The 24759-nt window shown below is 35.6% G+C and overlaps 1 protein-coding gene across 4 annotated transcripts in view; it reads left to right on the forward strand.

Annotated features, from left to right (window-relative positions):
- Positions 1-20360, forward strand: part of LOC116173806 (cytochrome b ascorbate-dependent protein 3-like) — a 96839-nt gene extending 76479 nt beyond the window's left edge. For 2 of the 4 annotated variants that reach the window (XM_031491511.1, XM_031491514.1), the window contains 4 exons: positions 11939-12168; positions 18079-18281; positions 18724-18893; positions 18968-19437. In XM_031491511.1, the coding sequence (XP_031347371.1) occupies positions 11939-12168; positions 18079-18281; positions 18724-18893; positions 18968-19121 (757 nt within the window). In that variant the 3' untranslated portion in view covers positions 19122-19437. Of the gene's footprint in view, positions 1-11938; positions 12169-18078; positions 18282-18723; positions 18894-18967; positions 19438-19754 lie in introns of those variants that run through there. The other 2 variants (XM_031491512.1, XM_031491513.1) reach the window with 2 other exon arrangements.
- The last annotated feature ends 4399 nt before the right edge of the window (positions 20361-24759 follow it).

The raw sequence follows: 24759 nt of genomic DNA on the forward strand, positions 1-24759 counted from the left end.
GTATCCAAGATAAAATTCGTACGGTAGGAAATGAAATGAAAGCTAAAATCGATGAACTACGGGAAAAATGTAAAGATTTACTTGCTCTTCCACAATGGTCCCGCAAAGAGGCCTCCCAACCGTGTGAAAGTATTGCTACAACGAAGGTTCGAGTTAAGGCACCAACATTTCGACGGCCCACCTACTTGAGACAGTTCGAGGTGACTGCCGCTACAAATAAATGGATAGTGGAAGAGAAAGCAACTTTCCTGATAGTAGCGCTACGTGGGTGGAGACGCGTACAATTCCCGAGACAATACCAGAACACCAGAGAATTGGTTTTGAGCAAATTATATCATGGTTGTAAGCTCGATATGTAGATTGACATTACGCTCAATTAAAGAGCCGAATTTAAAGATCGGGTGGCGAAACTTCGCTCGAAGCCGATATAGCCCAATTGATAAGATTGGCGTACCCGACGACTCCAAAAAGTTGTATACGGCAGCGAAGGAAAACTAGGGAGTCAAAGGGAAGGAACGAGCAAGTCCGTAGACTCATCCAAGTCGTATCATTGAAACATGAAGTCAAGGTTTAAAACCGTATTGGTTTCTCGTTACGGTTAGACGATGGTATTCTGAAGAGGGTTCTAGAAAATGATGATTGCACTATCACCAGGGTGCAGCTAGTGATACCGGAGACTAAGAAATCTGAAGTACTACGATAAATGCATGATGGCATATCGGGAGGCCATCTAGGAGTGACGAAAACCCTGGTTAAGGTACAGGAATGATTCTACTGTGTGAATCGCAAACCAGATGTGAAGGAATGGTGCAGGTTTGTGCCACAAGCAACGGACTAGTAGAAAGGAAGAAGGCACCAATGTAGGTATGTAGTTCATTTGGAATAATAGCAATTGATATCGCAGGCCCTTTCCCAGAGACAGCTGCTGCTACAAAAACATCTTGGTAGCCATGAACTATTTCAGCAAATGGCAGACGTTCTGGTAAAAGAACTTTTTAGCAGATTTGGAGTACCCCTGGAACTACTTCCTGTGTCAACTATTGAGCATTGCGTGCTATCCATGATAAAGTTCCCCATAGTACGCAGTTAGCTAGGGATAGAATTAAAGTGCAGTAAGACGTGAAGGTCCAAACTGGTGGTTTGGTTGTAGCGCCTCCTCCGAGAGACGCGGGTTATCCCCGAAATTACAAAGGGCGTGGGATGGACCATATACAGTCGTAACGAGAATAAACGACTCCTTATTAAATATTTAGAAAATTTATGAAACTTAGCACGCCGTGTGCTGTCAAGATGCACGGTGCCTGTTGCATTACACGGGAAGATCGTATCGTGCAAAACTAAATCTTAAAAACGAAACATCGAACAAGTTATTGTGGGTTTTTCTGTATGATATCGCACATGACATGCTAGATAAATTTTCTAAATATTGAATCAGGAATTTCTCCATTTTTTTGTATACCTATCAACCATTATGCATATTTTGTATTGTCATACAGAAAATTGATTGCTCTTTTTAAATATCGTAAAAAACATAAGCATTGCATTTGAAAAACAAAAGTTGCATCGATTTCCAGTTAAACCAGAAGCCATACAGGACGTTTGAAAATGCGATCAGACACATCGTAATGTCACATACAAAAATTATATTTGAAAACATTTCCGTATCTCGCTAAATAAAAGAGATATTGAGGTGACCCTCTTATCTCGAACGCACTGTATAAGCCCTACTTTTTTTCAAAAACGTGCTAAAAATAGCAGGCAATTTGCACAACGTTGAGGTGGGCAAATATTTCTAATTTTATAGACAATCTTGACGCATACAAGTGGTTGCCTTATAAAAAATGAGTAACTCCAACTCTACACAAGACCATGGAATGGGTATGATATTATGACACAGGAACGAGGAGAAATTTAAGCTACAAAAAGATTTAGAATTTTAGAAAGAAGTCTAATTGGAGTTCGATTCAATAGCACAAAATGATCATTGTAATCTTACAGCACAAATTTGTATGAAACTGCAAAAAATAGACGAAATTATTGCATTGATATTCCGATATGGTACTCGAACTTCCTGATCTTTAAAATATAGACGCACAAAACGTGAAGGTTCACGCACAAATCAATGTGATAGAGCGTTTAGTGGAAAAACTTAGTGCACGTTCGAAGTTCTGTTAGGCAAATTTCAGTAGATTCCGTTGTACTAACTGCTACACTTTAAGAAGCGATTTACTAAAGGCATAAAAATGATTACGACCTGTTTGCGGTCGGGTCATGTATTTGATTTCTTTCCAACACCTCGTGAGAAACTCATTTATATCAAAGGGTCGCAATAAATACACATTTTTCTACGACCTCCAGGTCCAGACGTATCACCTCCACTGAGGTAATTATTTTCGTGCCAGAAGTCATTTTTAGTCGTTTACGTAAATGCATCTTAAAAAGTGCCAAGTTCTCCCTTTGACGTTTGAATAACGGGTTGATTATGTATGTACGCAATACGGTAGAAAGTTTGAAGTAGATCGTTAGCGCGAAAAGCAGAAACAGCACTTGTTATAAATTGTTTTTTTTTTCGTAATTATCGCTTTAAGTTCAGGAATTGGGCAAGTGAACTTCTTTTTCTGCAAATTAGGGCTATTCTTCTAGCGAGATTAAAAATGCGATATTCAATTCCACACCCTTGATATATCCTTCCAGAATCTGCTCCCAATTACCTACACTCGCTCGTTAGCGGATATCATTAACGACGCTAATTAAACATCGCGCCCCTAGACAAACAAGCTTTCAATTGTAGATAATCCCACTTACCCTCTTTGTTGGTGTAATTTGTGGCTAATGAAACCAAAATTGAAGGACATTAAAATATTAGGTGACTCAAAAGGACAATTACGTTTGATTTGTATGTATGTTTGGGTGAATGTATTTTTGATGTCGATCAACCGTGGAATAATTCGAATTAAATGGCAGTTATGCTCGTATGTATACGTTTGCTTAACAAGACAATGTAAGGTCGGCAACCTTTATTGATAATACATTTAATATTTATTTGGGAATAAACCCGCTAATGCAATATTTCCAGCCATTCTTGTTTCGTAAGTAAACGAGCTTTATGAGGAGCTTTGTTTCATCGCAGCATGGTCATAATTAAGAAAATCCTCTACAGAATATTTTACAAAGCGCCGGATTTATTCATAAACTTAATTGCTGGGAGTTTCAAATGTACATATACAAAGGGACCAACAAGCAGAAAGCAGCACCCTTTTCATGTACCGAACAGCAATATTGACAAAGCAATTTTAATAGTGTACATTATTTGATATTGTTAGGGTAAATACCAAACTTTTATAAATGTAAAAACAACGGCCAAAACAGAAATACAACTTAAAATAACTAAAACATCCCCCTCAAATTTTTAATAAATGAACGTACACATTCCGAATAATCAATAAATAATTATGCCTGTAAGCAAGGATAATCGAAAATTCTACAGGAGACAGTTAAATGGCGAAAAAGACGAAAAGATATAGCCTGTAGAAATTTCATTACATTTACAGATTTGTGTGTCAAGTTATACGCGATTCTATGTGAAGGAAATGAGTCTTTTAGGGTTTGCTCTGTTTGTCTACCGCTGTATTGTATATGGATGTTCCTCCAGATCTCGAAAACGAATTTTTATTTCTTGCGCAATTTCGATACTAATCGACGTGTTACATATTCCCACTGTATAGTAAGGCGCAACAATGATTACATTATTGACTAATACCACAGACAACATGTTGTCTGTGCTAATACTTTTAAAAGCTGCCAAGAAAGTAATATTCACGTTACCCTAGTAGCGAAAAATATATACAATAAGATTATTGGAAAATGCTGCATCCAAAGCTTTTTTAGTTTGTATCTCAGATAGGATTATTTTCAATTCAATTCTATCTGATTATGCAATACATGATTTTATGAAACCCTAAATGACATTTTCTCACATTAATATTACCACCAAAGTACAAGGTTTGCCTGTTCAGTGAGTGATAACTGATCACACGGTTGAGAGTTTTTGAAATCATTTGCATAGAGAACATAAGATGAGTGATGTTGCGAGAGGTCATTGATAAATTATTATCCTGAGGCACTCGACAGTGCTGTGAAGCAATGAGATTTTATGAAATATGTAGTAATTAGGTGCTAAATAAGCAGCTCATGCTATTTCTTCGACGTGTATGCAATTTTCTTTGATGGAAACTGGCTCAAAGGTTAATTCGTGAAACAAACGCGATAGTTCAACTGAACACTATATTTAATTAACAGTTACAATTTTTAAACAAATATCATGACGAGAATAACGAGATACGAAGAATCACATACGAATTTTTTGCTACTCAGCTCGTATTCGGAAACCAGACTTTTGATCCGGCTCATATTTTTGAACTCGTAGAAATCGATTGGCGAAGGTTTGATATCGCTGTCTCTTTTCGTTCTCGAGTTAGACGGGGAACAAACAGACGGACAAAACCATCACATAAGGGGAATTTTTTTATTTCGAAAACTTCCCCTAAAACCATAACTAACTACCTCAGTATAGAGAGAAATCTTGGTACGGAAAATGACTAACAACGTAAGAACTAACAATAATAGAAGACAATTAACAACGTCGTGGGAGACGAATTACTAGGACTAAGAGTTAGGGAACTGCATAGACGGTCGATAATATTACAAACAAGTATTTAAATGAGTTTTCTCAAAATTCAATGAATAGAAACTCCTTAGGCGGTAACGGTTGACTTAACAATAAGAAATAGACGGGATTAAAACGTGGTTAAGGCTCTACAAATAATGCAGAAGAGGAGACGCCAATGGCGGTTTTCGGAATTCTAATAGTTTACAGAAATTCGTAAAGTGCAATAAAATAAACATAAGCCGCCGGTCACTTTGAAATGCGGTATATTTCAACAAAATTTGACGGCCATAAGACGTGACCAGGAGTTAAGGGGTTAAGGTCAGACGGATCTGAGGATAAGCATGATAACGGCCGTTAATTTAAATCTGATTCTATTTGAGTTAGCCCATAAGTGATGTGTGTATTACCTAGCACCTTTTTTAGGTACCCTTTTGTAGATTTTACACCTGATTCCCACATGGCATGTATGCCACCTTGGTGTGGTGCATGAGGTATGCCATTTAATGTTCTCATTACTTAAGTAATCCGATAACGTTTTTGCATTTCATATACGTATGGTGAGTAAAGCTCCCTTAATTGATTTCGTGCTCCAATAAAATTGTTGAGTTGTCGTTGGAAATGCTAAATGGTTTTCGTTTGCGGAAGATGAATCATTTAAGTGTCGTGACGTGATAAAACAATCGGAAGTAAGGTCTGTGACCAGCTCTAAGTAAATTGCATGTGTAAGCAGACTCATTTAATTAACTTTGCACCTCTATATCTTTTTATCCTTCATTAGGATTGGTCCAGCATAATCCAAACCGGTTTTGTAAAATGCTGGGTTATTTGGTTGCAGACGTTTTACAGTTGTAAGAACTCCAAAACCAAAACTTCACCGAAAATTATACACACACTAAAATAATTTTAGTAACATCTGAAAAATTATGCTAGAGCGCATGCATCGTCTATCTCTATTCAATGTGTTCGAAGCAGAAATAATCTAAACAAATATAGCAAACAAGCTCCTGGGTATGGTTATAGCATGTGCAAAACCAAATTTTAAACCTGATGTTTGTTGTGCTTTTATTTAAAGTGTATAAGTATGAAATTTCGTTTAATTGCTTCCATAAATAAGAAAGATGGCGCTGCACATCCTACACAAAACCAAGTTTTGAAACTGGCGTTAAATTTAGTTTTATTCCAAGTGGCTATGTATCAAATTTCATTTAAATACCTTCATAAATAAAAAAGTTTGCAATTCGGTTTATAAATGGTCGAGATGCGAAAAGGGCATTGTGAATGTTGATCGATTAGGCTTAATTTTGAAATTGTATAAACATAACTGTTAATATCTGGATCATTTTGGAGGAAGGTACCTATAAAGGGAAAATGCATAGTGTAGATTTTGAATGTATGCCAGGCGGCCTCTAAATGTTTATGTGTAAAGAGCCCCCTCCTCATTAATCTCTACCAAGAAAGTAAAGATCACTATGTAAAGATCGATAAATATAGCATGTTACTACCTGATAACCCAACCACTTACTAGGCTAAATTTTGGTTTAAAAAATGCGCTTTACCTGCACAAGAGTTGTGCACAATTTATTACTTGTTATTGATCCTATTTTCAGGTGTATGGTATGAGCGCAAATACAATTTTTTCCATAGCAATAACAATTAGATAAATAATTTAAGAGAACTTTGTAAATGTGGCCCTCAGAAAGACTACTGATGGACCTGATTTTATCTAAAACATTTTCGATAAAATCAATACTTCTTACTTCCATACACTATATATGGTGTACATTCATTGATACACTGACCCAGTGCCATTTTAGTAAAATGAGCAATTAAACTAGTCGCCACTTTAGGTTAGTGGGATATAAAGAAGTACAAATGTGCACTTATAATTTGTTTAAGCGAATTCACAGGTTAAATGACCAAGAACAGGTTAATATTATACTAAAATATTGACGACGAATGCGATTATTTGAATTTGTTATAAAAATCAAGGTTGCCGGTCATACCGTTATGACCCCATCAAAAATTCCAGTTTGACTGTTAAAAAACATGATTTCCAAAACGAAAATTAAATCCCATCCTCAATTCGGTAACGGTTTAACTGCTAAATTGATTAACACTTTTTAGCGTTTAGCGCCTTGCAAATTTAAATGGACGCAATTATAGGAAACATACTTACAAAAAAAGCAAATAGTACGAGAATTGAAAAACAGAAATTCCCCAATTCGCTTTGGTTCCTTCCACATTCTTGACATAAATTCTAACGCCCAAGTTTTATTAGCAGCAGCACACGAAGTTTTTGTGTACAGCGTATCTGTAGTAAAAGAGCCGCAGGAAATGGAAGAAAGTCATTGAACTTTGAAGTCGTCTTACCTTTTCAGGCCTTAACGCTTCATTGCTAACTTTCTGTTTGTTCCATCAATATCCAGCGCGAGATTGAGCAAGTTTGGGAATAAAAATGTAAATGGAAAGTAGCGGTGAACATAGTAACTACAACGCATTAATTTTTTGGTCATGGACGGTTGCTCGGAAGACAAGTGTGGGGTAATTGTAGATTTGACACTGGGATTCATACACCTGAGCGCCTTTGTACCATCCTACTACAATTACAAGCACTGTCGCACGGCTATTTAGTTTTAACCCACTCGTTTATGAAGCCAATTTTCCTTTCTAAGTCGTCTCCCCATTTGTAGACGCAAAAAAACGTGACGAACTCTCGCAAACGTTTTCAGAATTGCAGTGCTTCGGCAATTTATCTTGTGAGAGTGCCCGGTACTTTCTAAATTATGGAACCAGTTTAATATGTAACGTTATTTATTTTACTACGTGGCCATCCGTGAAGAGCGTCAAAAAAAGTTGCCTACGGAACTATCACGATTATGTAAATGGAGGCCGTTAGATAATACGTCAATTATTAAGTTAGTCACATGTTAATAATAACCCGCTCGTAAGGGAGACGAAAACAAACCTTGAAAGTAAGCCATTCAATTCAAATTTGGTTTCAATGGCGCCGCCGATTTTAGTAAAAGAGTACTACACTTGGGTATGTTTCCGGTTCAAGTAAAAGGAAGTCGAATTATACTTGCTGCATTTTGTGGCACTTCCTATTTTTTCAGACAAAAATTTCAAACACACATTCATGAAAGTTTAATGGAAGGTTCTGAAAAAGAACAAACTTTTTTATACATAAGTACCTACCCGTTTTTCAAGAATTGGGTGAAGAATACAAAAATGTAGGAACGAGGAAGGAAAATCCACCCCTGTTGAGAGAAGATCGTAAGCAATTTCCGCAGAAAATCAATGTTTGTATAGGTATTCTTGGGAAAGAGGAATGATATCAGAATCGATTGGACGAAGTGGTAGACCTCATGAAACCATTCCTCTTCGGAGAGACAAGTGGACGATAATGTGGACACGCTGCTGGACGAAGAAAATTTGTACTTTCAGCAAGATGGGGCTACACAACATTATGCACTGACTGTTAGGCAGTGGCTGTATTGACGGTATCCTGGTAAATGGACTGGCAGAGAGGGTGTCATGGTTACCTCGATCTACAAATTACAAGAGACACTCTTGCGTAAGGAATTTTAACGCAGACTGTACTATATGTACTAGTGGAGTTCATTTTGAGAATTTAATACAATAGCTTTTATACAGTCAACAGCGAAGTGTGTAAAATTCCTTTGTTTTGCATTTGTCCACTCATAACCAGACCATCCATACATAACTTGCGTCGAGCAGGGTCGAAGATGTTCAAAAGTTAGGTTCCAGTATAAATATTGTATGATGAACCAAAAATGAACACATGCATTCTTTCCTTCTCCTGATGAAAAAAGAAGATACTGAAAGTAACACAGTCCAAACAAATCCAGTAATAAAACTGTTACCAGTTGGTCAGTATGATGTGCCCTTCACTATATTCGGAAGGTTTAAGGTCCGTCTAAACAATTTATGAAAGATTCACACCATCGACCTTGTACTGCATTTCGTGTAGGCAAGTCGCAAAGTCCGGATTTTGCTATTTATTTTAATTGAGGGTACTGACTTCCCAGAAAACTCGTCTCGTAATATTCGGCGTCAATATAGGTATTTGACTAAAGACCACCCAGAAGTATTCAGTAAAAAAAACTATCCAGAACATGTTAACCTTTATCATCTCACCCCAGGATAATTCACTCACGGAAGTCTTCGGCCAAAGAAAGCTTCCTCAGAAGGAAAACTTCCCCAACACAACCTTCCCTGTATCCGAAAATTCGGTTTACGTGCAGTAAAACTCAATCCCAAAATGAAATGTTCAATTCTTTCAATTTCTGCGGCAAACTATATTGTAAATTAAGTGCGTTGCATTTCCATGGGAGCTAGGTTTGCATGGTTCAATTATCCTGGGGAGGGATATTGTAGGGAATATCTTTCGGAGGCGATCTTACCCTAAACACATTTAAACACGGTTTAATGTAGAGCTGTTTTATAATAATTATGTACCTTTGGAATTTTTATTAAATTTACATGGGAAATCGTACTTAACTTGAACCTTCCAAAGTCGACTCGATCCCCACTCATTTTTGATCGCCCGTTACTATTTCTCGAATAAAAGTAATGTACCCTGGAATTTACGTGTTGCCCATGGTAAATAGCGCCGCCAATAACATTAGACTCTGCATAAAGGGCACTTTAATTCTTTACAATTTCATGCCTTTTTTTCACCATTCTGTGTCAGACCTTTAGTTTTCTTTATAACGACCTTTGACGTTTTTCCCTGGTACTTATTTTCACGTCTTTTTGTTTCAGTATTCATTACCTTTTGATTTTTCCCAAGTCTACGCCGCCCGCATTTTGGAGATTTAATTGGATATCAATTAAACACGTCGATTGAATTTTTAATCCATTTACGCCGAACAATTTTCGGTATATTTTACTTACGTACTCTAAGTATCCCTTTATGTGTATTGTAACGTAAAATTAATTACGTGATTTATTTATTTACAATTAATTAACAATAAATTTATAACACTCTTAAAATGAAATAATTTATAATATTTCGTTATTATTTATCACTTACAATTTATAACATAACACGAGCGTACCATTATTTCGCGTTGGCATCACTGTTAGAAATAACAGAAACACAATTCGATTTGCTTATATAGCAAACTACAATCTTTCTAGAATGTTTTCGAGTGCTTCCGAACGTTGTCGAGTATTCTCGAACAAACACGTCATGTTTCCGTGAAAGAATGCGTTACATCAGCTGTCGTTTTTTTTTATCGCCGATGACTAATCTTCTATGGGGCCTCGATGTCTATCGGGATTTCTAGAATATTCATTACAGTACTGTTACCGAAAGGGGAAACAAGGCAGACTAAGAGGTCCTTGTCCTGGTTTTGATAAGCTAAAGAAAGAAAATAATTGACACGGTAGAACATAAACAAGAATTGTTGTTACAGGTGAGGGTAATTTAATAAATGATCTCAAAATATTTAGATAGAACAGTGTAATATGTAGGTCCGAGATGTCAACATTTTAATTTAACTCAATTTTTAGTAAAAAGGGATAGCTCGTAGTCTGGAAAATTATCAATATCAAAACAGTTTTCCAGTACATACACCACAGCGTCTGAATACTGGAAAAATATAAATCCGCTAAGTGTATTCAATGGAGCAGCTATAACACAGAAAGACAGAAACACTCCAAAGAACTATTCTGTGCCGAAAAGTACATAGCTTGAACTCTAGCGGCGAACTAAAGAACTAGTGTAAATGAACCCTATAAAGCCCAACTAACTAAATCTAAAATAAACGGGTTTCCAAAGGAAATGCATAGATGGGGTAAGGGGTTGTGAAGGAAAGGAACGATACAGGGTGTTCCAAATTTCAAAATAACCATGTTTTAATATGTAATTTGGACGTGGCCGCGACACCACTAAGTTTTTGATTAGATAAAAACGGGTACCCATGGATGGTAACCCTTAGGTCCAATTCCAATGTACTTGAATTTTTTGTTTTTCACCTATCTGGCTGGAGTAATATAATATTATATATATATTAGGGTGCGTAGAAAATAATTAATATCACCGTAATGATGGACATACGTGCTGATAATTGCCACAGAACTAAAAATTCTATTTTAAACAATTGAAAAGTACAGAAAGCGACCGAGCTTAGACGAAAAATCCTTCGACAGATGGCCCAGTGACAATTTAGGTATGCCAGAGAATCTCAATCAATTAATTCATTGACGGTAAAAAAATAGCTAATATTGGAATGGGAAAATAGACTCATCTCCATCACATATATCGGTGAGTTTCTTTTGTGCCACACACCTTAAAATTTAGTAAATGGATAAAGACCAGAAAGTCCAGAACATAGGAAATAGACAATTAAAAAATTCGTAGTAGAGTTGAATTCAATTGGAAATGCCAGGTTAAAAATTCTAACCCATCGGTTTTTAGGTTTAGGGAACTGTTTTTCGTGTAACATGAGTAATTGTTCCACTGAGAATAGAAGGACACATTAAACGGGCGTGATCCATATCTGTACTGTTGTTAATTCGTTTTAAATTGAGACGACACTAATGACATTGCGTCTATTCCAAAATTTAGATGAATTTAATCAAATGGACCTTAGACCCAACCTCACATAAAAAGAAGGCACAAATTCTGCTTGTAATGCCACGATGAAAGTTACCTTAAAAAATTCACAAATATTTCAAAGGATGCGGTTTACATCATAACTAAATTGTAAACAATGTAACATCTACTTCATCACATAGTTGCTTGTAATTACCATAATGACGTAACGATCGTAAACACATATATTTGTTTTCCTTTCCTCTTACCTTATTAATTTTATGATTATTGTTTAACTTTACGTTCTTTTCCGCCATTAAATCAGAAACCTCATATGATTTTGATTAATATTTATTGCTTTTGTATTGTGTACCCTGGTTTCCAGTGAAGGGTTTGAATACTCATATTTCAATGATTTGGAAATAAATTTCGTCGGTAGATGAATTTTGATTAATTAGAATGTACTGTTAAGTGGTACTACACCGTGTTTTTGCGAGAACCCAATTATTGGGGGCGAGTTCGGATAATTAATAAAATGATGTCAACCGAAAACATCAAAATCAATAAGTAGTACGCCGAAATGTCAAAAGTGGCGTGAAAAATGAAAAGCCTTTCAATATACCCCGAGGTTATTAGCACGAAAAGCCCTAAAAAAAATGTTGTTTGCGTTACAAAGTAAATATTAATATAAACCGTTTTGGTTGCAGGCACCGGCATTATGAGGAACAGGAAGAATGGGGTTGCGGTAATTGGATGGAGTATACATTCGTCGTGATTGTAGCGTGTATATTATTGCTAGGAAGCGTAGGATTAACAATATTCTGGGTTATGAGCTATCGCGGAGGATTCGGATGGAGAGATGCGAATAATCCTGAAAAACAATTCAATTTGCACCCGGTTTTAATGGTTGCGGGATTCATCACATTCAGCGGATTCTGTAAGTACATTCGCATGCTTTGAATTTGATCTTACGAAAAAGAAACTTGTCTAATTAGATTCATCATGAGAACTTTCACCGCGGTCTGATTTTCATTATTGTTGACAAGAGTTGTGTTTGGTTTCGCATTTTAGATGGTTTCCTAAAAAAACATAGTCGTTACAAGTGGGACGACACCCGATTTCTCTATTCACCATGTCATTTTATTCATCAAGAGTAGGCATTTAGGATTTTGTTATGCACAGTGCGTCTCATTTTTTTCGATTCGTATGTTTATGAAAGTCAATAATTTTATTGTTACCTTCTTGCTATTGTGTTCGTGTTGCTCATATGAGGCGCCCTTGATGAGCCTAATTACCTCAATTGAATGTCAGACTAATCATTAGATAATTAGCAGAGCTTTTTATATTTCCGTGACCAACTTTGGTGACACAGTTACCGTGTTACGGTCTTTTTCTGGGATTGATGCACTTGACATTGCCATTTTCGTATTGTAAATAATATGAAGTATCAAAAAATATGTCGTAATGCGGATCTTGCTTACAGAACTACATTTTCAACGGGCATATGGGAAACTTTCAAAAATAGCCCATAAAAAACATTTTCTTTAGGAATGTTTTTTTGATTCATATATAATTATAATATATACTTTTGGTTCACCACTCTATTTTTTGACATATTTTATAATCTAAATCTATGTATGAGTGACAATTTTCCAGGAAAAGGTCGAGGCCGAGGGAAAGGCGCACTTTTTCAAATCTTTCATAGACTTTATATTCTTGCATAAGCGTCTCTTTAGAATTTGTGCAAGAATGACGGTTGTCGATAAACCATGACAAATCATCACTACACAGCACAAATTAATGTAAAATACTATACGAGATACTATACTTAACACTATTTCGATTTATAGAGGTTGATCCATATTTAAAGGTCCACCCTGTAATAGCAGATACAGTACTTCAAAATAAGCATACATTGTTAGATAAACATACGTCCGATCTTGCTTCGTTTTCTTGTTCGGTTCTTGGGTTGTGAGAACCGGTAAGACGAAATTTTATGTTCTTCGGAAAAGAGATGAGAAATCGCTATTTTACGATAGAAATGAGAATTTACTGAAGAAAAAGTGAATTATTTAAAGACCCTCTCTAACCTCAGTCATTAGAGATTATATGTGACAATTTTTAATTTACTCACGGCTAGCTCAATAATAAAACTGTTTTTATGCCCCTTACCTTTCGGAAGTTTGGCACTTAATCTCTTAAAACCTTATTTCCCTCTGATTCTCAGCCGTAAACAGATAACTGTAATTTAAAAGTATCTTCCTGCGATCAACATCCCAATTACAGACTGCTCACAGATACCGGGATCTGCGACCGTCTAAAGTCTAAACAGATGCAGGTCATTGGGTGTAAGAGCTAAAGAAGAACGAGCTATCCTAAATTGCAAAAAAAGCAAAATGACGAAAATTCATTGTTTGGATTCGATTCTTATCAATGCATTTTTTTTTAATGCAAATTGTTCTCATAGGCCGATTCTTTTAGGAAAATTAGAACTACTTCAAACCAAATTATTATGATAACTCCTAAAAATAAATCGATCATTACTACATACAAATAAAAAAATTAAAATAACTTACACTGGATGAGATTCCTTTCAGGTTACACATTTATCCCATCTCTCCTTGGAAAATGCGACTCTCTTTAGAAATATGAAAACAGACCGCTTCAATGGTACAGTTGACTCTGTGATGAATGCAAAACCAAAAATATACGAGGGCCGTTTTTTTCAACCTCCGGTGGGCTATAAATAAAAGACAAATAAAGAGAAAAAAATTGTTTTATTACCAAAATGTACGTAAACTTATGCTTATTGCTCAACATAATCACCATGAAGATTGAGGCATTGGTATACATGTGGACAAGCTTTCCAATACCCTCTTCATAAAATGTTACCGCCAGTGAATTGAAATGAGTCTTTTTGTAGCCTAAATGTTCGGTAACAATAGAGTGCAGAGAAGATCTTGACACTTCTGGAAATTCCACAGACAAAAGACTTATTGCGTGAATCTACGGTTTTCTTTAATCACCTTGTCAACTCGTTCAATAAGGTCGTCTGTAACGACAGACTTGCGTCCTTGACCTCCTTCATCATGCACGTCAGTTCGGTCATCTTTAAACTTAGGGCATCATAATTCCCGTACAACACCATCACTCATAATGTTTTCTGCGTAAACGCGGCATATTCTCCGATGGATTTCTGCTGCACTATTTCCTTCTGCTTGCAAGAAACGAATAACACTTCTCAACTTGGCGGGAGAATCAATAGACGCGGCAATGTTTATGCGACTGCAGCTCAGCACAAGCTGGCTACTTGAACTCGGCAGTGACATATGTTGTGGTGGGGAAGATGCGCGATGGACTACTGCGCACACCGCGGGCCTGAGACTTGTCTAGCCGTCACCGCATGAGATCGGAGGTTGAAAAAAAACGGCCCTCGTACATATCTACGTATTACAAATTCCAGCAATCCGGCTTCAAATTCGAGGAAGTAACACTCGAGGTGGTGGTTATATGCAAAGGAATAAAATAGCGCTGAGTTGATATTAATTTTGCTCCATTTATTAACTAGTCTTTGTTGCGGGTAAATGCACCCATCAATTGTCTTTAAATTCCATGCCGTTGCATACCAGTTATTTGTGCAACCAGTTGGGAAAAGCACTATTTTTCCTAAAGCGCGGATTTCTGCGGAAACGAGCGAAGCGAGTTCCTTAAAAGAAAACTAGTTATGAATAGTAGTGTTTCCAAACGTGTTTCACACTATATTTTTTCTAACTTTGACATTTAAAGTGACGCCTTTTCATCACAAGTTGCGAAATATTTTACTTTTCACAACGGTTGTGAAAAGTATGGCATTTGACAGCGTCAACGAGTTTAAAAAAGTGTCACTTTAAATGTAAAAGTTAGAAAAAAAATTTATTTATCGCAGGTCGTTACTGTTAACGATACGAAAACAAGTATAAATTGTGCACAACTCTTGTGCAGATAAAGCGCATTTTTTTGTAACCGAAATAGCTTTTGTTTTGACATCACCAATGGATATATTTCTTGCAGACGTCTCAATCGCCTTTTGCGAGTACCCTCTGCCGACAATCCGTTCTTGAGGTATAAGGGAATATACCCGATCACGATAAGAGGTCCAGGAGGGGGGCTATAGTTGGTAGAAATTAATTCCTTTCGTTGAGACCTTTCATTAGGGTACCATGAAGGATAAAACGAGTTCCACTCCCCTTTACTTCTTAAAAAACGCGCTAAAAATTTCTTTGTTGATCATGGGAATTTCAGCGCATTTAAAATGGTACGCGATCTTTCGCAAAAATCAACTTCAACGGTAGGAAAATTCACGTACAAACATGGTACGTGATCGCTCGGCGAGAATCAGATTAGAATTAGCTCCAACTTCTCTCGCTGTTTAAATCTAGCCCGGTACAAATACTTAAACGAGCCTTCGTTTCTGAACTAAACGATCCCAACGAGAGTACCCTTTTAAACCAATAGTAATTCCGCATTTGCGCCGCGGGCTCGGCTATAAAACGAAACTTTTAGGTCCTAAGAGATCGTGGCAACCGCGCTCGCTTTCCATAAAGCATTTTTTAGTATCGCTGGTTACGCCAGACATACCTTTGTTCTGGTTCGCTATGAAGCGGTACAGTGTTAATTTTCCTATGCTGATGAATTGTCATTTATGTTAGTTTTTTTAATCGAAAACTTTACGTGAGTTTAAAATTGTACCTGGTCATGTGTTACCGGACAAGAATTAATTGGTTTTTCGACAAATAATGTCACGTGCGAGATAAGCGATGGAAGGGTTTTATCAGTTTTGGGGACTTCAAGAGAATTTCGAGTGTCGTCGAGTTAATAACGTAGCGACAAAGGTTCAAATGAACGAGTTATGAAGGCCTTCTGCAACGAATTTTTATACTATTTTCTTTGTTGTGCCCTTCAATTTTAATTGAAAAAAGCCTTTCCTATTTCATTTGTGAATGGGCTTGATCTAAGGCTTGGTTTAACTTTAAAGGGAAAATATAAGGCCAATCTTCAGACTAAGGATTGGATTGATTCTTATCTTTAGCCGTGCACTTAATGTTGCTTTAACATGTATCGTCTTCAGGAGAACGAATACCCCGCTTCAGAAGAAGCAACATATGTCAATTAAAAAACAAAAATTCAGCTTTTGCTGCGTGGGATGTGAAACTTTTATGGAAATTAATAATTAAAATGCTTATTTTTCATTTAGATACTAAAATACCTGGAATTGAAATAGTCACACTTATTTTTGTTAAAGTAAACAACCACAGCATTAGTGGTGGTGCAATATTGCTTAACGTACTTTTAACATTTGGAATTTCGTAAAACGAATCGAGGTGATCTGATACATTATACAAAATAATAAGATTGCATTGTGCAAAAGTAATTAAAAATATTACCATCATAAAATAAGTACAAAAATAATATTTTAAAGTGTATTTTCCTCATCCAAACGGAGAAACATCTCATAAACAATTTTAAAAAACCAATAACATTCACTTTTTCTTCATTAATGCATTGCGTTGTTTGTCCATCTAAATTGTTTACGTAAATAGTGATTGTGACATACTTCAATCAAGCCTTAGGATGTGAAGATCAATCATTAATTTAAAAAATATAAATTCCATCCATCTGCCTGTGCGGAGGTTTGAGATCTCAGCACTCTGACTTCGTAGCCTGCTGTTTTTTTTTGTGTTTAATAGGTCAGGTGTCAGATACTAACAAAATCTTAAAATTCTCAACATTATCAAAGGCCTTAGTGATTGATATAGATTCTCTAAACAGTTTAAAATCATTGTTTAATTATTCTTCAAGAGCTTTAAGAGACTCCCACGTAGAAGCGCGCTACAGAAATTCAGAAACTCTTAGATAATTTTTACGGACTTTTTACAGTCATATATAATTGATATATCTCAGAGATTCTGCCAAAATTATTCACAAAGGTTTGATTGATTTTAAGGAAATTGGTCAGATATTGTTCAGGGTTTGCCAAGATGTTCTTCTGAGATCCCTTTTCTTGAGAACTTTTTCCATTTACTTTGGAGATTTCTTAATTCCTCGAAGACTACGATATTTTACACGAGATGATCAATCTATAGTAGTCTAAAACACCGATAAAGTTGACATAAGCACATTGAGAAGGTTCTCTTTTTTGTATAAGGTGAACACAACAGACACTTGAATTAAAAAAATTACTGACATAAGCCTTAGCTAATATCTAACAACTGTTAAAGAAATGTATACAGGGTGCTAAGAAATTCATTGCAAATTTCCCGGTTTTGAGAATGCCCCAACCAAACGAAAATTCTTTTTTAATCCAGAATAATGGATTCTTCACCGGATAAGTAATGTAATATGGATGTTGCAATACAGGTTTTTAGCGCATTTTTCAGCGAAGAACTTTCTTATTTGTGGAGAAATTTCTCTGAAATTTTAACCATAGATGCCTCTAATAAAGAAAAATATAGCGCAAAATACAGCTTTCAAGAAGTCTGAATAAACGCGTTTCTATTGAAAGAATCAGTAAATTATACGGCAGTACATTCTAAGAGCGAACTTGTAAATTTTAATAACTGCGGGATAGCCACTTGATTAACATGAGGCGCACAAGCATTGCAAATGCAACCTTATTTTATAAATATTTGAATTGGAATGGGAGCTTTATGGAAATACAGGAGTTGATGTGTGGTTTAAACTATGAATATAATGAATAGGAATGAGACTTTGACATTTCTGGGAAATTACTTTTTCAAAAATGTGCACCTCTAGCGTTAGGTTTATTCGCGAAAAAATTGCAAAATTAATTGCGTGCTCCCTTTTTCAGCGATCTTGCTCTACAGAATATGCAGATGCTGTCGGCGAATATACGTCAAGCTTTTGCACACGGTTTTCCACGCCTTGGCCATACCCTGCGTCGCCATCGGATTTATAGCCGTACTGGAATACCACAAATACAGAAACATACCGAACTTCTACTCTCTTCATAGTTGGTTGGGATTCGTGACGATGGGCCTATTTGCCATTCAGGTGAGATTTGTCGGTAGTCTGTAAGGAAAGTCACGTAGTTTCGCCCTAATTTATACTTTTTTTAGTTATAACACTTATTTCCTAATAAACATTTGCGGTTTAGAATTATGTACACCCACTTTAAGTTAAATTGGAAGTAATTGCTAAACTACACAGTTAATTTAACTAACGCACTCTCACGCCTAGGAAATATTAATTCGAGCGATGCGAGTCAAATTTTTGAAAACGCTTATTTGCGTACACAAGTCTTCTCAAGTTCGTTTTTTACTTTAAAATATTTTTAGTAGCGTCTCTTTCTCTTATTATTGGCCACGGTAATTTACATCGTAAGTTGACGGTGAATGTGAATAATGCCACCCTTGATGTCTCAAAACTTAATTAAACGATGGAATGAATTTTATACATTTACGCTGCAGTAAAACAAGTAATTTCTTTCTTTTAGTTTGTAGTGGGATTCTTCAGTTTCCTAATCCTTCTATGTTGCCAAAGTGCCACGTCGGCATTTAGAGCAGCTCTCGTTCCGATACACGCATCATTCGGCCTAACAACCTTCATGCTGGCCATAGCTACATGCCTCACAGGTCTGACGGAGAAGGTCTTCACTATGCCCGGGTATGTACACAACCATTTACCTTACTTGCACAATATCACCGAGATATTTACATTTTGTTTTTCGTTTCATGTAGCGGATTTGGTGGTTCAAAATTGCCAAACGATATTATTGTAGTAAATGTACTAGGCATGTCACTAGTGGGTCTTGCAGTTGTTTTTAATTACTCACTTCGTAAAGAAGAATTACGCTATCGTGCACATCTTCCAGTCATTGAAGAACCAATGTAGAATGTAAATGCTTATGCGTTATGTTGTAATGTGTTTATTTTGCTTCAGTGTGTATCATTTTGACTCATTTAATGTGAGTCTTTAGAATCTTAATGTGATAAGTTAGTTGGCTTTAGTATTTTAAACGTTTTGTGACGTAAAAATAACACTGGCAGTGCAGTAATGCTATGTTGTTACAATATTTACATTAAGGGAATGAATATTAATACGTTACTTGTATTTTTGTACCTTGAAATCGTTTAGTTAGATAAATAAAACATTACTCACACGTAATTGTTGCAAATTTATATATGTTCCAGTTGCACTTGTATATAAATTTGCATCGTCACACTCTACTTATACCATTTTAACTTTTCACATCATTTGCCTATTGCCAGCAAGCATTTTCTTTCCCTTAATCGAGTAAAACTAACTTGCACCTACCACCTCATTATTTTATATTGCGCATGTCATTGCTGATTGCACTTACCGACCACTAGCTGCATTTGCATCAAAAGCACGATTTATGCACTTCATGTAGACTAATGCCTAAATTGCAGTGCAAGTTTCAGTAGGTATGTACTGAAACTTGCAAAAGCTCTAATGATTATTTTCATTCTTATTAATTATATGTTTAATTACTAACATTTGCAGATTTGAATACTCAAACCTGCCGCACGAAGCTATAGTAGTGAATACATTTGCAATGGTGTTGGTTGCCCTTGGTATATTGGTATCCTATGCAGTGCGCAGTCCCGTCTTGCGCGTTGACACCAAGGTGTATGTAACAGAACGGTTATAGGATTCGGCCAATACGCATAATGGCGTCGATCAAAACTCGAAGGACACTAACATAACCGACAATGCGCGATACTGAGTACCAAACTACAGCTAATAACTTTACTCGTAATTAGATTTTCTTTCCAAACGCGTATTTTGGTGCTTGGTATCTTGAATGTGTTTAAATATAATGTCAACCGAAATCGACTGCATTAGATTGTGATCTAATACCGATATTAATCTGCCAAAATAAGTGTCACACAATTTGTTTTTTTTAAACGTCTATAATAGGTATACGATTTTAGAAACATTTTCCATAACGTATCACACCTAACACTAAAAAGCTCAATCTAGATCTGTAAAGGAAAACAATCAAAATTTAATCATGTTAGTAATAAATGAATGTCTCTTGGTGTTTTTAGACGATGTAAATTATTGTGGGACTGTTTTCGTTTTTAGTACCTAGGTTAATATATGTAAGAACCACCTATGGAGGTAACGACGGTAAAGCGCAAAGCAGAGCTTTACTGGCATTTTGTAATATTTGGCAACTTTTTTACTGCCTGATTAAGTGTAGAACATAAATTCTATTTGATACCACCGACGTAATAATATGTTAGAAGTACGTAAAATGTTGCAACTGTGTAAAGCACTGAACAGTAGATACAGCATATTATACAAATTAGACAATTAGAAAATGGAAACTATAGCAATCGGTCTATAATATCAAATTTGTGTTGTTCACATAGTGTATAAGAGTATTATTAGGTTTAATTAATTTTATATAAAGCAATATTATAGAGGTATTGACCACCTCGTTGTTTACTATTGAAAGATTCTTATAGAATATTTTAGAATTCCATTATAACTTTTTATATATTTTATGAAGGACCAACTATTATTAATACTCTACAACTTTGTTACTTTCCTGCTACATATAATTGTTATAATTTATATCTTTTATCATTACATGATCGTAGAACAGATTTTAATAATGTGTAGCTTGTATCGTGTAATTATATCTAAATAAGATGTTATAGTATAAGATGATAAACGTAAAATTATTTAAAATTTTAATAAATGTACCTATGTAACTAGTTTTATATTATTTATCTATTTTCTATTCAAAGCAAATGAGATGAGAATGGTAGGGGCCTGTGAGACTAAATTTTACTAGCCAATGAAAAATTAGTATCAACAAAGATAATGATCTTTGGTATCACCATGAAACAATAACAAGCCTAAAGACCTAAATGTAATCGTTGTTCCGTCCAAAAACCATTTTTTATTCAAAACCTGGTACTTTTTTACCTTAAAATTTATAAAAAGTAACGAAGCTGATTAAGATTTCTCTGTAATCAGATACACACTCTCTCCACCATTATCAACACGAATCACGATTTATTTACCTCTAAGTACTGCAACCTTTTGAATTTGTTACCTTTTGTTTATCAGGAATCAAGTATAGATATCAATGGCTGATAAGATAAAAGCAAATTCATGGAAAAAAGACACTTTCAACACGTGTTGTACACGAAATGTTTTTGCATAGTGATCCATAATAACCCACATTTGAATAATTTGATTGACATTCGCGATTTACTGTCGCTCAAAAATGGATGCTATTGTTCATAGGCAGGACTAAACTCAATGGAAAGGCATAATAAAAATCGTGAAAAAAAGTACCACTTTCCATACGATGTTTCGTTAAAAGAAGTCCGATAATTTCATCACTATGTAAAAAAAATTATTAAAACAACTGAATTTTTCCGCGGATGAAATCCCGGGGTTGAAATGGGTGGAAAGTGGTGTTTTGCAAATTGTGGTAAAACTTAATTTTAGATGAAAATGTTCAATACAACAGTTATAGAGATTAAAAAAAGGTGCAACTTTTGTATCTGCACCATTTTCACATAATCTCCAATTTTCTTACACCTGAAAAACTATTTCTTTCGTTTTTTTTTTTTTAAGGCTCGACTGGTATGGTCATTTGCCTTTATTTGTAAACTAATCACCGTAACTATTTGCCTTTAGATTCTTTTTATTAGCCCCGTTATTTTTAAATGTTCCATTAGAGTTTCTATTGCACGCTTCTCATCACGAAAAATTTCTCGTTCCGTTTCTGGTATACCTACTTGCATTCTCTGTATGTTATACGTTGGGCATTCACAAAGAACATGTCTGACACTCAAATAGATATCACATTAGTTGCATTTCTGTTGTTGGCTCTTTCCTAATAAATGTAAATGTGTTAAGTTTGTGTGACAGATTCTTATTCTTGATAATGCAACTTGTTCTCTTCTACTTCCATAGCACTTATTTTCCCATGGGATAATAGTTGGCTTGATTTCCTTTAGGTTTATTCTTATTTTTGCGAAAAAAAAGTCGTAGGGGTTTGAAATTTGGAGGAAACAGCTTGTTTTATGATAAAAAAGAAGATAATTTTTGGGCCTGACAATTACGTATACCAGGTGTCCAATATAATTGAACAGCACAGGGAGATCGGATCGGATACCGTAAACGCTAGAAATCCGTATTGTATCGTAATTTTGCCAACATCATCTATCATCCTGTAGTAGGTATGTACTATAAACGTTTCAATGGGAAAATGTTTCTCTTGAGGCCAGGGCCGTAGCCAGATTAGTTTCTAAAAGCGAGTAAATAAATCTACAGAGCGGGCGGGCGAAATATTAATAATTTGCTGCGTGCCGCGCAGATACCACCCGCTAAAGAAATTCGTTTTTAGCGTAACCCACGAAAGTGGTGTGCTTATGTCTTCACATTTCCGTCCGCCTGTCTGCCGTTCCGTGCCATAGCTCAGTCCCTAGACCTCGTATCAACTTCAAATTTTCCTTAGGTATATGAAAGGTTATGGGTTTCGGGTGTACAACTATCACAAATTAACTTTTGTAATCATCACGTTGTTGCCCTAAATCGGTCCAAATCGATATTTATTCACCGAATTTGTTGAGAAAAAGATCAAACTCGATGACTGTAATTTTGGCGACCAAAATATTTTTACTCAAAGGATGTCAAAATCGTTATTTATGCATCAATTTTCTTGTGGAACTCGATTGCTCAATTCCCAAGTGGTCCAAAGTAATTTGGTGACAACATATTTTTGGTAAAATATAGTGATTTCTTATAGTAGTACAGCCAAATTAGACCAAAAAATGGGCATTCCGTGCATCAGATATGTCATCTCTAATTTTTCCTTTAAATTGTAACGGATCAATATGGATGTGAAAAATCCAAGTTTTCGAAATTGAAAGACCTGTGCACTTGAAAATATGTCATTTTTCTTACCATTTTTTGGTTTTTATAAGTTTTACTCCTGAAGAACCGATTTTAATGCAATAATTGTCGTATACTTTTTTGAACTAGACAAAATTTCTGACAATTTAAGCTCTTAACCGGATCTGTAAGTCTAATAGTTTTGGAGATACGACGCTTCAACTATTGGTAAATTTATTAGTTTTACAAGTTTGATCAAAATCTGCATTTTTTCTTCGCAGAAAGTAAACTTATAAAATATGCACGATGAATTGTCGTAAGTCGTGAGTCGTAATAAACTTGTTGAAGAAGTGCTAAAAATTGCGGATAATGAAAGCAAATTAAATATTGATTTTTGTTTTTTAGTGGAAAAATATCCATGTTTATATATGATGCGTTATTCATTCAAACCATAGTGTTGTGAGTAAGCTTTCCGCTACTGTTACAGATCTTCTATATTTGGTGTCCCTTTTGAATGGTCGAGCAAGGTCAGGCAAAAGGAAAAAATTCACAGATTTCGCAATCCATGCAACAGGTAGTGGATCTTGCTGAAGAATCATCATAGGAGATGCTGGGGATCCAGAGGATATCAACATTCTAGCTCTTTCTGTGCGGATTTATGGAGACTCCTCGCCACAAAGTCCCCCAAACGAACAAAATTAATGAAGTTTTTATGGCAAATTTGATTAAAACCAAAGAGTATATACTGAAGAATTTACGAATTTTTGAAACGCTGTATCTCCATATTAGACTTACAGATCTGGTTAAGGGCTTGAATTGTCACAAATTTTGTCTAGTTTAAAAAAGTGTACGGCAGTAATTGCTTTAAAATCTGTCCTTCAGAACTAAAACTAACCAAAACCTAAAAATAATAGTGGCGTATTTTCGAGTGCTGCGTTGCTCGCACAGGTCTTTGGATTTTTGACACTCATACTCAGCCTAACAATGAAAAAAAATAGAAATGGCACATCTGATGCAAGGTATTATGATAATTTGACTGGACTATAGGTATTTCCTGTCTACTTTTAAATGATAAAACGTCTTCTGAAGGACCCCTAACTTTATGCAACCTAAATATCTACGTACAACAAATGAAGATTAATTAAGTTGAATATTATCGCTTCGACTTCCGTATTTTAATTTTCGTTCGTGTGCGATGTATTCAACTAAAGAAGTTGATTTTGCCAATTGGTATAGTGCCGGGAACTATTAAAGGAGCTTAAGAGATTTATTTTCTGTGAAGCCAAACCAACAATATTCAAATTAATAATTAATATGACAGTCAGGTCTTTAGTTGTTTCAAGAAGTTATTTTGGTTGCATCAAATTAGGCGTCCTTCAGTAGACTTTTTATCATTTGAAAGTAGACATAGGAAATCCCTATGTCTATTTCTACTTGAATATCCACTGTGTAACTATCTTATGTTATCAAAAATCTCTAAACCTTCCCCATATAGTTATAGTAGTATACATATGGGGAAGGTTTAGAGATTTTTGATAACATAATATATTTCAACCCCCATTTCGAGGAACGATGGATCCAACAAAATGTGTAACTATCATTATACACGGAAATTCAAAAACTCGTCTCCCGCACAAATTCAACC

The sequence above is a fragment of the Photinus pyralis genome, unplaced genomic scaffold (assembly GCF_008802855.1).
Source record: "Photinus pyralis isolate 1611_PpyrPB1 unplaced genomic scaffold, Ppyr1.3 Ppyr1.4_LG6, whole genome shotgun sequence".
Taxonomy (NCBI): Eukaryota; Metazoa; Arthropoda; class Insecta; order Coleoptera; family Lampyridae; genus Photinus; species Photinus pyralis.